This window comes from Petaurus breviceps, unplaced genomic scaffold, assembly GCF_028583685.1.
Source record: "Petaurus breviceps papuanus isolate PSGF00001 unplaced genomic scaffold, PetGlider_PUasm1.0 156, whole genome shotgun sequence".
NCBI lineage: Eukaryota > Metazoa > Chordata > Mammalia > Diprotodontia > Petauridae > Petaurus > Petaurus breviceps.
Window position 1 is genome coordinate 12,161,165 of NW_027185720.1, and position 12,540 is coordinate 12,173,704.

The 12,540-nt window shown below is 48.8% G+C and overlaps 1 protein-coding gene and 1 long non-coding RNA gene across 2 annotated transcripts in view; one reads left to right on the plus strand and one right to left on the minus strand.

The window, feature by feature from the left end:
- FOXRED2 (FAD dependent oxidoreductase domain containing 2) overlaps positions 1–12,540 on the minus strand; it is an 18,741-nt gene that overhangs the window by 3,189 nt on the left and 3,012 nt on the right. Inside the window, exons 3-6 of the mRNA XM_069082065.1 lie at positions 11,528–11,797; positions 10,976–11,142; positions 2,241–2,406; positions 783–1,024 (exon numbers count right to left, since the gene is read on the minus strand). Coding sequence (XP_068938166.1) covers positions 783–1,024; positions 2,241–2,406; positions 10,976–11,142; positions 11,528–11,797 — 845 coding nt within the window. The remainder of the gene's footprint in view (positions 1–782; positions 1,025–2,240; positions 2,407–10,975; positions 11,143–11,527; positions 11,798–12,540) is intronic.
- Positions 865–5,460, plus strand: LOC138156633 (uncharacterized). Its single transcript, XR_011167195.1, has 3 exons — positions 865–1,002; positions 2,249–2,324; positions 2,573–5,460. It is a non-coding gene; the product is annotated as an uncharacterized lncRNA (long non-coding RNA).

The window sequence follows — 12,540 nt, forward strand, 5'->3', positions numbered from 1 at the left end:
GGGGAGGGGGGGGGGGGGGGGGGGGGGGGGGGGGGGGGGGGGAGAAACAGCGCCTGTTAGAGGCTGAGACCAGGAGCTGCCCACCGCAGCCTGGGAGGGGAGCTGAGGTCAGCAGGTGGCTTGACCAGGGCCCCTCAGCCACTGGCCAGCTGACCTAATGGGCTGGTGTCACGGGCTTAGTGCTCTCCTCACAGACAGACAGAGGAACCAAGGTGACCTGAGATGCGGCTGGGTCTCACACCATCGTGGCCTTTCTCCACAATCCCCAAACCTCAGCGTTGTGGGGACCTTGGGGATCCCCTGGCCTAACACTCAGCCTCTGAGGCAGCCTCGTGGAGTGCACAGAGTCAGGAAGACCAGATGCTCAGATGCGTCCTGGCCCTGTGACTCTGGGCAAGTCATGGCCCCTCCTCCAGACAGTCTGCTCATCTGCAAAATAGGAGCGATGTCAATACCATGAGACTGACAGCGGCTGCTCCTCGGGGCTGTTTGGGGAGGGGGAATCCAAGGAAACAAGGTGTGGAGAGTGCATGCTTCCTGCCCTGTTCAGACACACCCAATGTTGGGCAGCTCCCATATGGGGGGGGGGGCATGCCCATGCAGGCTGCTGCTGCTTTTATGAATTAATAAGAAATTATGTTTTGTGGGTGCCCTGGTCTAAGGATCTTGATCTGGTCCCCTCATGGGCCCCAAGAGCCCGGGTTCCCTGGGTGTCTGGACCGTCTGCTTCCCCTCGGGAGCCCCAGTTACGTGAGATGGGAACGGGGCAGGCCCTGGCTCACCCGTGGGAAGGCAGTGATAGTAGTAGATGACCGGGTGAAGGAAGTTGGACTGCCAGGCGTCCTCCACGTCCCCCACGGCCCGGTCGTAATAGAAGACATCCTTGTCTGGTCCAGAGAAGTTCTTGCCGTACTCCATCGTGACAACAAAGAGCCCATGTTGCGCTTCCCGCCCAGTGAGGGTCTCCAGCTCGGCCAGCATCTTGACAGGGTATTCCTCCAGGTACTCGAAGCCTGTGGCCTTCCTAGGGAAAGGGCGATGGGGAGGGGGAGAGACCTGTCTCTGCCAGGGCAGCGGGGTGTCCAGGGGGCCCAAGCCTTATGATCTGTGTCATGACTGATGCCAAACCCCAAGTTACACGGGAGACAGAGTCTGAAAGAACCATCATCAAAATGTGAAATTGCATAACCAGGGTCACTAAGCCTATGGAGAGTTGGCAGGATAGGGATCGGTGAGCAGGAGGTTATGACCTTATTGCTTTTATGCGTGAGCCATGTAATAGAATTAACAGCTGAGTTAAAACATGGACTTGTCTACAAAAGAGGGTACCAAGGGTGGTGAGGGGTGTTGGTGCAGAATAGGATGGAGAAAGCAAAGATAAACAGTGTCTGGATGCCCGGTGGAGTGATGTAATGCGAATGTAAATTTTAAAGATCTTCCCTGCCCCTAGGCTAAAGTGCACCAGAAGCCTGGGGAGGGAGGCTTGTTTTTCAGTAGATACTTTTTGATTGGCCAGTGGGTCAAAAAGGTTGTTACATTCTCTGAGCCAGGAGAAGGCTATATAAGCACTGATGTGTAGCTTTGTTTTGGGACTCACTTTGAGAAGTGTTCTGTGATTTGATCTGAATTCTGGGAAGCCGTTCTTGAGAGTCCCCCGGCTTTGAAAAACCCAGAATGTGGAAACCCAGATGTTGACTGGGTATGGATGTAATGGTTGGACAGTTTGGAAATCTGTCTACTTGATGTTTCTGTCTTGATAATTATGCCTGTATACTTTGAGGTTCAGGGTGCTGACCTTTTCTCCTGAACAAGGTAAACGATATATGTCTGACTGATTAAAGTAAGCTTGTTAACCCATTTTGAGTTGCTTTCCTTTAACAAAGCAGATCCAAGAACCTGTGGTAGCTGCAAACCCTGAGGACGCGCTTGGGGTGCTTGCTGCTACAAGTGACCTACAGTGTCGTCCCCTCTAAGGCTCAATCAGTAGTGTTGGACTGAGCAGGAAGCCAGCCCTCTTTGGGCTGCATCGGGACAGGACTAGGGCATGGTGTTATCCCATGGAAAGTACTCTACATTCCTAAATGCCCACCAGGAGCTAGGACCACCATGGTCCTGTTACAGGGTGAAGGAAATTTTGAAATACCAGGAGAGGTTTTCTGAGAGAAAGGGATATGGGTAAAGGTGAGATGAGAAACAAAGGCTCTGCCAGGTTTGGAGAAGGGTGGTTACTGATGACTTACTCTTTCAGAAGGATGATGTCTGCCAGCACACCAAACATCTGGTACAAGCCCGAGGCCTCATTCACCCGGCGGATGATGGTGTTGGTGAGTTGTGTGATGGGATAGATGGGGGAAGGCCAGGGGATGCCGTGATGGCGATGTTCTAATAATCGGTGAACTGCTCGGGCTGCAGTAGAGACAGAAGGGGACCATGTAAATGAGGGGTGGGCAGGAACCAGCTTGAAGAGGATCCAGAGAGCTGATGGTCCGATGTTCAGTGTGAGCATCTACTCCTTGGAAATCAGCAAACACTGCAAGTCAGGGTTTAATTTGTCATTTTGTTGGCTTTTTAGACATAAAGCGATGGAGGAAACGTCAATACTGCAGATTACATGTAAAAGTGCACACCCCTACTGGAAATGAAAATATGCTACTTGATTTTCTCAAACAGACCTAGGATGGCATCACTCCCCCTTCTCCATTCTCCCTTTCCCTCAATGCTCCACCCTTCTTCCAGGCATCAGCTCTGATGTCTTTCTTTTCCTTTACCATCCATGTCCAATCTTTCACTAATTCTTCCTTTAAAATATTGGGTGGATTTTTCCCCATTTTGTTTAAATATAATTTTGTTGCTATCTTTTGTTTCCCCATAGCCTAGATTTCCCCCTGTATCCCTTCTGCCTTCCATCTCCCAGGAAGTTACCACTCGTAATGAAAAATTTTCCAAAAAGAAAGAAAAAAGATTCTTCTTTCCTAAAGGCCATATGTGGTGATGCTTCCCTGCCTCCTGAATCTGCCTTGATGCTTCCTTCACCCATCCTTTGTATGCTGGGTCTCCTAAAACACTTTCCTTTGTCACTGTATTTACTGGTCAAATAGCTGTGCTGTCCCTACTTCCTGCTGAATCATGTTCATTTAGTCTCCATCTGTCTGTCCAAAAGCATCTCCCACCACTTGCTGGAACCACCCCCTGAGTCAGACTGTGCTCATTTGTGCCCCTGGGCCTCTGGTAGCTCAGTTTCCACCTCCTGATATACCTTCACCGCTTCACAGGCCAGTCCTTCAAGACCCAGCTCGAGTCTCACCTGCGCTGTGAAGCTTTGTAGATAATGGGGTGGTACCTCTGAGATCACCCAGGACCACTCATTTTAGAGATGAAGAAAATGAGGTGCAGAGAGGTTGTCTGGGGAGGAATCTGAGCTCAGCCTCTCTGGCTCCAAGTCTCCTCCCACGGCTGGGCCAGGCTGCCATGGAGAACTCAGAGGCTGCCTCGTCTTAACCCACCTCTCACCTGTCACAGCTCTTTGTATCAGAAGCACACAGGTTGGCATGTTTCTTCACCATGTGTTTCATCATCTCCCTCACTAGATGAAGAAGCTTCTCAGGAAAAGTATCACGGGGTCACAGATTTCAGAGATGAAAGGCAGCTTAGAGACCCTGAGTCCAATCTCCTCATTCCACAAATGGGGAAACTGTGGTCCAGAGAAGGGAAGGGACTTGCCCACAGTGGCACGGCTAGTGAGGGTCTAAGGGGAGGACCTGAACCTAGGCCTTCCCGACTCCAGGTTCAGGGTGCTTTCTGCTACACATGTTGCTGCCTTCTCATTTTGCATTTCACTCAGCACGTGGCTGGACATGTGGTAGCTGTCCAATAAACAGCTGTTGAATTAAATTGATTAGATTACATTGAAACACACACACACATTCTCCAGACTTGGGAGCTGCTCTCCTTTTGCCTTTGGAGAATAACAGCTCATGCCAGGCAAAACCACAAAAACACGCTGATTAATTGTAATGTCTGAGCACTTGCTGGGGGCAGAGATGGGGAGTAATCGGAGCTTCACATTTGGGGAACATTCGGCAGTTTACAAATCACTTTCTTGTGGGAAGGCTGAGATGGGGGGAGGGAAGTTTTTTGACATTTATATGAAAAAGCTGTTTTGTTTGCTCACCCATGCAGTGTGGGCGGCATTGAGGGCTACACAGCTGTCGCCATTGTTCCTTTGCTGGGACTGTATTTTTGTCTGCTACCACATATTTGATTGATCAGTCATCAAACCCTGTTGCTTCCTCCTTAATAGGGCTGGTCTTTTTTGGTTTCTTTTTTCTTCTCACCAGCACCTTAGCTTAGGGCCTTAGCACCTGATGTCTGTATGTGGGACTGTAAGAGCCTCCTGCCTTTGCTCACCGCTAGCCCAACGCTGCAACAAGACTAATCTTACTTAAAACAAAGGAAGCAGGCTTTCATCAGTCATCCCTGTACTCAATGACCTTCCCATCGCCTACAAGATAAAGTCCAAATGTTCTCACTCTGGCATTCAAGGCTCCTAACAATCTCATCTTAATCAACTTTGCCAACTTTGTTTCCCACTACTCCCCTGTGGGAAACCTTTGCTTGAGACATCCTAGTCCATAGTAACTGCATGCCTTAAATATACCATGTGAATGTCTATCTCTACACCTTTGTTCATGCGCCTGAAATACCCTTTCCCCCAATCCTGTCATAAGACACCTACTCTTCTCAAAGGTGCTGCTCAAAAACCCTCTCCTGCAAGAGAAGCCTGTCCCCTTCATTTTCTTTCTCTCAAAGCAACTCCTATATCTCCCTGGATCTGCGCTCTCCTGGATGAGGACATTGAGTCCAGTTCTCCAAATGATGGCCCCTGCAGGCATCCTCAGCCTGTGACTCCTTCCATGTGCTCTGTCCAGTATTTGGAGGGTCTGTTCTTCTGCCCCCTGTGGGCCTTCTTCCATGACTACTCCACCTCCTCTTCAGGTCACACGTAGCCAGAACAATTTCCTGGATGTCAACGATGTTCTGCTCTGGGCACTTCTCTCAGAACATTGTTGTTAATTATATTCTTTCCAGCTAAGTTGTAAATTCCTATTTCTTAAGGCTCCTCCAGAGCACATAAGGGGCGTTAGGCAGAGCAGGTCTTCAATAAGTCACAATCTCAGCATTGGTAGGAATCGAAGCAGCAGGAGTTCCTTCAGCCTTCATGCTGATATCTTCAGCAGCAGGGAACTGCATAGCTTCTGGTGGTACCTCAGTCATACACACAGATGTCGAGTGATAAGGCCCTAAGCTAAGGTGCTGGTGAGAAGACAAAAGAAAATGATAGCCCAGCCATCTGTATCTTTACTCAAGCCATTGCTAAGAATGTTGGACAGTGTAAGTCCAAGGTTACTGGAGTGCTGGCAGCTCTCTACCATAGGACTCAACCCAAGATGACATGCTTATTAATTATTACTCTTTGGAGTCAGTCAGTCAACCACTTCTGAGCCCACAATCATCTACCTCACACTTCCATCTTATCTGCAAGAATATCACGAGACCTTGCCAGTAAGATGAAATCTTATGTGAAATTCTCCCCTTCTACCACTCAACGAAACATGATAAAAAGGCAATGAGGTTACCTAGCATGACCGAGTCTTGATGAACTCAGGTAGTCCTTACTGACCACAGATTCCTTTTCTGAACACTCATCCAATGAGTGTTCAGAAATTCAATGGTCCATTCCAGATTCTGCCAGGAACTGGAGATCAGATCACTTGTTTATACTCTGATGATGCTACCTTCTTTCTTTTTTGAAAAACAAGACCATATCTGTCCATCTCTAGCCATATGGCACCTCCCCCTTCCACCATGATTTCCCAACGATTACCAAAAATGACTCAACGAGCCCATCTGTTAGTTCTTTTGTTATGCTGGATAGACTCTGTCTGGGCCTGACAACTTGAATTCATGAAGGGCAGGGAGGTGCCCCATTGTCAGGTTATTCTTGGTTTCAATTTCCTGTTGATTAATTTTGGTTTATTCTCACCGGTCTAGAGAGAGTTCCTGGTGGTGAATAAAGAAGTAAAATAAAATCTGAGCATTGATTCCCATTCCCCTCCCCATCCCCCTATCTATCCCAGCTTGACACACTTTTACAGAAGCCTGCATTCCGCACTCGCCGTCGGCCTCTCATCTGCATTCAGTGCCAGCTTTGGCTTATGCTGAACTTTAAGTTCTTGTGACTCTGATTTTCTAGACTTGCGTTACTGTTCAGTGACCCGGTCTTGCTTCCACCTTCTGCTCAGGTCTTCTCAAAACTGAAGTTGTTCCCTGAACCCCCTATCTCGCTCAGACATGTTACTGCTCCCACCCATGTCCCCTGAGTAGTCTGTCTTTGTGCCATCAGAATTTTATTCTCCTTATCCCTTACACATAAAAAGGTGAAGGAGTGGCTTTCTTTCCAGGTTCTCTTCCTTTCTGTTTGGGCAACTGGTTCTTTCTTATTGGTCAAAATCAGTTCCAACATGGTGGTTCTCTAAGCATGAAGTTATCATTAAGGTTAATTTGAGAATCCACCTTCCCGCTCTCCATGTCCGAGAGAGAAGTTTCCATCCCCTGCCACTTGTAGAAAGATTGGGCTGAGATCATATGATAGAGAATATTCTGCCTTTGGGTCAGGTTTGTGACCAGCTCCTCAAACTCACCCTCCGTGTCCTTGTTCTGGTTGGGCAATCTGTACCATCCTCCCACCACCACACTCTTTCTGTTCCTTCTGCCTCCACTGGCCTTTACTTAGGAGCTCTTCATTCATGCTCTCCCTGCCTGCGACAGAGATCTCTTTGTTTTTAATATGGTGTACAATGTGACTCTACCCTCCACTCCTCGCATCTCATCTGTTCCTTCTGAATGCATTTTCTGTTTCTAAAACCATATGGCTGTCATGAGTCGCATCCCACCAATTCTCAGGGATGCACTCAAATTTCCCTCCATTCATTAAGGTTGCTGGCTTATCTTTTTCATTACCCATAGTCTTGGTCTTGGGTATATAGGCATCTGAAGCCCTGATTTTTCTGCTTGCTTTCTGTGCTCCTTCCTGGATATTGTTACCAGAGAATTACTAGTATCTTCTTCTTTGGTTATATCTGCCACTCTCTGTGTTATATGGCTTGCTGACTGGCCACATAAAGGCAGTTTTCTTCCTCTTCTGTTTTTGTTCTAACTTCCTTCGATCAGATCCACACATCTCCAGGCAAACATGCTTTCACAAGGCCTCGTTAGATATACTCCATTCCTGTTCAAGAACCTATCATTCTTGCCCCTTAAACTGAGGACTAGAAATCTAAACAGTGTTCACAGATCCCATCTCCTCAAGAAGCTGTTGACATCTTAAATCTCTCTTTAAAAGCAGCACTGGGCACTTCATTTTAGGAATATCATTGACAACCTGGACAGCATCCAGAGAGCGTGACCAGAATGGCCTCAAAATAATGCCACTTGAGGATGGAGAGAAGGTGGCAGGTGAGAGGGCGAGAGGAATTTGCCTTGTTCTATCAGGACTCAGAGTACAGACCAGGAGAAGGGGGTTAGGAGCTCTAGTGGTATGGTCTGCCTCAGGTGGTGTAGGGAAAGGAAAAGGGGAGAATTGAAGAGACAGAGAAGCAAGGAAAGCAGTCATTAATTTGCAAGGCTCCAGGAAGCCTTCTTTAACACAAAGCCCTGTAAGGATGAACAGACAATTGCTGCACCATTTACACACACACAAGCATTTCCTATATCCAGGTGCCCCAAACCAATATCATCCTGCATACATTATAATGGGGCTGGAGAACCACGAAATCCCACTGTAATGCTTTCTGGCTCATCACTCATTTAAAACACTCCCTCTGTTAACCACACACTCATCTAACATGGTTTTACAGAAGGTTATCTTTTCCCAAAACCTACTAGGGAAGTTAAGTGGTGTGTGCATGGGGGTGGGCATCGCTGGGAGGGGATGTGAGGTTGGGAGGGATACTGAAAAACCCTCTCCACACTATTTCCCTGACAACATGTATTTGGATGTAAAATATATGGTCTGGAAATCAATAGAGAAAATGATGAACCTTCCTTGCCAAATTGGAGGAATAATGAAATATAAAAGCTAGCATTAAGGCAATGTTGGGCTTTGGATTTAAATACAGAGATGTCAGGATGTAAAGCCCTTATGGTTTTTATGGCAAAATTAATTAGCTCACGTAGAACCCCGCTGTGCAGTAAACCGTGCATTCAGCAGCTGAATAAGAGATCCACAGAACTGCCCAGATATGAGGGCGCTGTCCTCTGCCTTCGCCAATGAGAGCCTAACGTTTCCCCTTCCCCTGCTGGTATGCTCCTGGCTCAGTCTTTCCCTGAGGTGGGCTGTTGGATTTGACTTCCAGGAGGTATTTAAGATAGTTTAAAATGGAACAGACAGTTTTCCAATGACAATTATAACTCAGTTACCCCATGATGGGCATTTTTCAGCCTGTGGAAGAGGAACAGAGGGCTGGATTCTTTTTTTTTTTTTTTAAAGCCATTGGGATTAAGTAACTTGCTCAAGGTTACACGGCCAGGTGTTTCTGGGTGGGTGCTAAGTGTCTGAGCCTGGATTCGATCCCCAGGTCATCTCAACACTGGAGCCGGTGCTCTTACTCGCTGTGCTACCTGGCCGCCCCAGAGGGCTGGATTCTTGCAGGCTTTTTTTTTTTTTTAATATAATTTGATCAGTTTCCACCTTACTTTCTTTCTCTGGGCCTTGCAGTTTTCACTTGTAAAATGAGGGGGCTCCAAACCCTCACAAATTGCAGACTGATGGGACAGCCATTAAAATGCCAGGGTGGGAGCATGAGCCAGGGAGAGGAAGCAGCCAGAGGAGGCAGGAGGGACAATGAGGAGATTTTTTTCCCTAGTTTGTAGGTTTTTAAGAAGGAGAACCATTTATGACTGGTGAGTGGGAAATACTGGATGTGGCAGGAGGAAGCAGGATATGTGCATATTGGAGGACCTGCCTTCACATCCTGGCTTGGCCACTTACATCCCTGTGTAAGTGACTTTCTAGGCCTCAGTTTCCTCACCTTCAAAATGAGGAGCTGCACTGGATGGTCTCCAGGTGCTGCCCTCTCTAACTGCCTTGATCTTGAATCTTTCCAGCTCTGAACAGCCTGTGATTCCCAGCTAGTCCAAGCCTTTCTCCTTTGGTTGGGTCACTGCTCCTCTGCCCTCCCCTTCTGTTTGGGGTAACGGATCTCAGTGGGATGGAGGGGAAGATGGAGGGGCTCACAGGGAACCATTCAGTGTGGACGACTTTTTCCTTCTTCCCTTGATGTGTGAGTTTTATGTATCATGCTTATAGTCAGGGACTTTGTTCACTGCCTTGGGACAGGGATGTCAGAGCATGTGGGCCATTTCTGGCACACTGATGGTGCTGGGGGTCCCTGGTCCTCAGATGGGGGTCCTGTCCTAGGCCAGGTGAATGTCTCTGATAAAGTCAGATACTTCTGTCTAAGAAAGAATGATCAGAAACCCTACCCCTCAATGTGAGTCAGTGGTGCTCGTGACTCGGCAGCCAAGAAAGCGAGTGTGATGTTGGGCTGCGTTAAGACCACAGCTTCCAGGAGTAAGGAGGCAAGTGCCTCTCGGGCCTCTGCCCTGTGTAGACAAGATCTGAAACATGGCACTTGGTTCTGGGGACCACAACTGGGAAGGACCCAGAGGGAAGCAACCAAGACAGTGATGGGCCTTCAGTCCACATCAGTGGAAAAACCTGGGACTTATTAAAATGCCTGAAGAAGGCTCGGTGACAAGTAGCTGTCAAGGGACTATCCGTGGATAGAGACAAGATTTGGCTTTGGGGTTCTAGAAGGCCCACCAGGAGCGAGGGAGGGAAATCACAAAGACACCAAGTCAGGCTTGAGGCCAGTAAATGTTTCCTGACAATGTTCGCCTTGCCAGAGTGGAAGGGGCTGCTTTAGCAGGTGGTGAATTTCCCCTTGTTAGAATTATGGGGAGGGGGAAAGCAAATTCCCTTAAAGTATGGGCTAGATTAGATGGAGGCATCTAGACAGGGGGTGCCATAATTCATGGAGTCGGGGGGGGATGGAGTCAGGAAAACTCCTCTTTCTGAGTTCAAATCAGGCCTCAAACACTTACTAGCTATGTGACCCTGGACAACTCACTTCACCCTGTTTGCCTCAGTTTCCTTATCTGTCAAACGAGCTGGAGAAGGAAATGTCAAACCATTCCCGTATCTCTGCCAAAAAACCCCAAATGGGGTCATGGAGAATCCTACATGACTGTAAACGACAAGGCTAGATGCTGCTCAGATTCTCTCCTTGAGAAGAGGCAGTAACAAACCTAGGAAATCAGTGGGCCACGAGGCCAGACAAGGAGAGGTCCAGAACAGGCCTGTTCATCAGCTCCTCCGACTCACCTCCCAACCACAACAGAGCTTTCCTAACCTCATGCAGAGGAATTATGACCAGGAATACCAGCTGGTCATTGCTATAGAATTAGAGCTGAAGGGACCCACTCAGTTTACAGATAAAGAAATGGAGGTTTAGTGACTTGCCCAGGGTCTAAACGTCCGGGGCAGGATCAGAATGTACGTCCTTCCTGACTCCAAGGCCACGAGTTATCTCCGCTAATAGAGAAGGGGGCCACAAGGACCTGAGCTCGGGACAGTCTGTTGTTCTGAGGCTAAACACGGAGCTGATTGTTATTATAAGTTGTGGCTGACAAAATCTCCAACTAGAAAGGGAGAGAGAGGACAGAGAGCTGACTACAGAAAAGCTCTCACCCTAATCACCCCCCAGGGGGTGGAGCAAAGCCAGGGAAGGGGTCTGGCCTGAACCCATCCAGCAGGGAGGGAGGAGGGACTGAGCCCGGCCCACCAGCCCTGTGCCCCCTGTAGAGCTCTTCAGCTCAGGATCAATCCTTTACCTGGTGACTTGGCAGTGCCCACCTGTGTATCGGAATCCGTGGATGAAGCCTCCAGCAGATTTCCTGTAGTCCACGGAGTGGCTGGCAGTGCCTAGAACAAAGAGCCCGCGGGTTCTTTTGGACTCGTAACTGGCTTTGATCAGTGGGTACTTTTTTTTCTGCCCTTTCTCTGGAGCCAGTCCAAGAGTACTGGAAGAAGAAAGGATGGAAGGTTACTTAGGTTTGGGAAGACCAAGCTTCCCCAAAATGGGAGGGCAGCCTGGCTTTGGGAGCCCAAGTTGGGAATTCTAGACCTCTCTGGGCCTGAGCTGCCCTATCTGTAAAATGGAGAGTGGCATCATGGATCCAGGGCTTGTAAAACCTCAAAGCTGTGTCTCTGGAAGGCTTTGGTTTGGGGGTGAGCAGCAATAATGTCCTGACCCCAAACTCTTCTCAGAGGATACAGGACTGTGGGTAGGGCACAGGCCTTCCTGCCTGGGCCATGAGCTGTGCCAGGATTGGCCTTCCTCTCCCAGAGGATCCCCATCAGTGATGGGTGGGATGGTTCTCTAGTGGGCCTCTGGTTTGGACTCACCTGCTGAAGATAGAGAAGTTGAAGGTGAAACCCAGACAGCGGATCACGCGGTCGTAGGGCACGCGCATGGCAAAGTTGTCCACCTCGTCCTGGGGGAGGGAGATGGCCTCGGCAGTGGCGTTCTTGTTGGCCTTGTCCATGAAGATCGGCAGGGTGATGCGCAATCTGCCCTTACTGTCCTTTACGATGGCCAGGTCCTTCAAGTCAGTTTCTAGGAGGCCGTCCAAGGACTTCAGCTGGTACGTGTCCAGAAGACCATTGTTGATGGCTCTGGGGCCCAGAGAGAAACTGTGAGTCCTCATAAAAACCTAGGTCTTGCCATAACCAATTCTTGTTGTGAGCCTGTGCCAGCCCAGCTACACTTTCTCCTGGGTCCTTCAAGACTTTGTCTTTTTTTTTGGCAGGGGGGAAGGTAGGGCAGTTGGGATTAAGTGACTTGCCCAAGATCACACAGCTAGTAAGTGTTAAGTGTCTGAGGCTGGATCTGAACTCAGGTCCTCTTGACTCCAGGGCCTGTGCTGTATTCCCACCCCTCCTTCAAGACTTTGATGGCCTGTGATTTCACAGGGGTTGGGGACCCTCTTCACTAACTCTGCAATTTCTCTCTGACACAGTAGATTTCTGAGAGGTGGGGCTAAGAGATTCACCACCCTGATGCCAGGTGAGCCTCTCCAATCTTATCTGGGTTAGACCTTGTGTTGGACATGCCATGGCCTGTGATGACGCTGGTTCCCAAAGCCTTCCCAGGGTGATACAACCTGTACTGTATAGGCACTGCTTTCAAGCACCCATGGTCACATGCAGGCATTGAGATAACATCAGAGGACTGAATAAAGAAAGCTGAAGTCCCCCAATCTGTTCTGGACTCAGGCGTGCATTTGTAGCCCACAGGACAGAATTCAGAGCACACCAATGTGTGAGGAGTGATCACTTTGAAAGTCTTCTCCTTACCCCATGATATCACATAGCTTCCCATCCTCTGGGAGAAGGGGAGGGAGGTGGCGGGGGGGGGG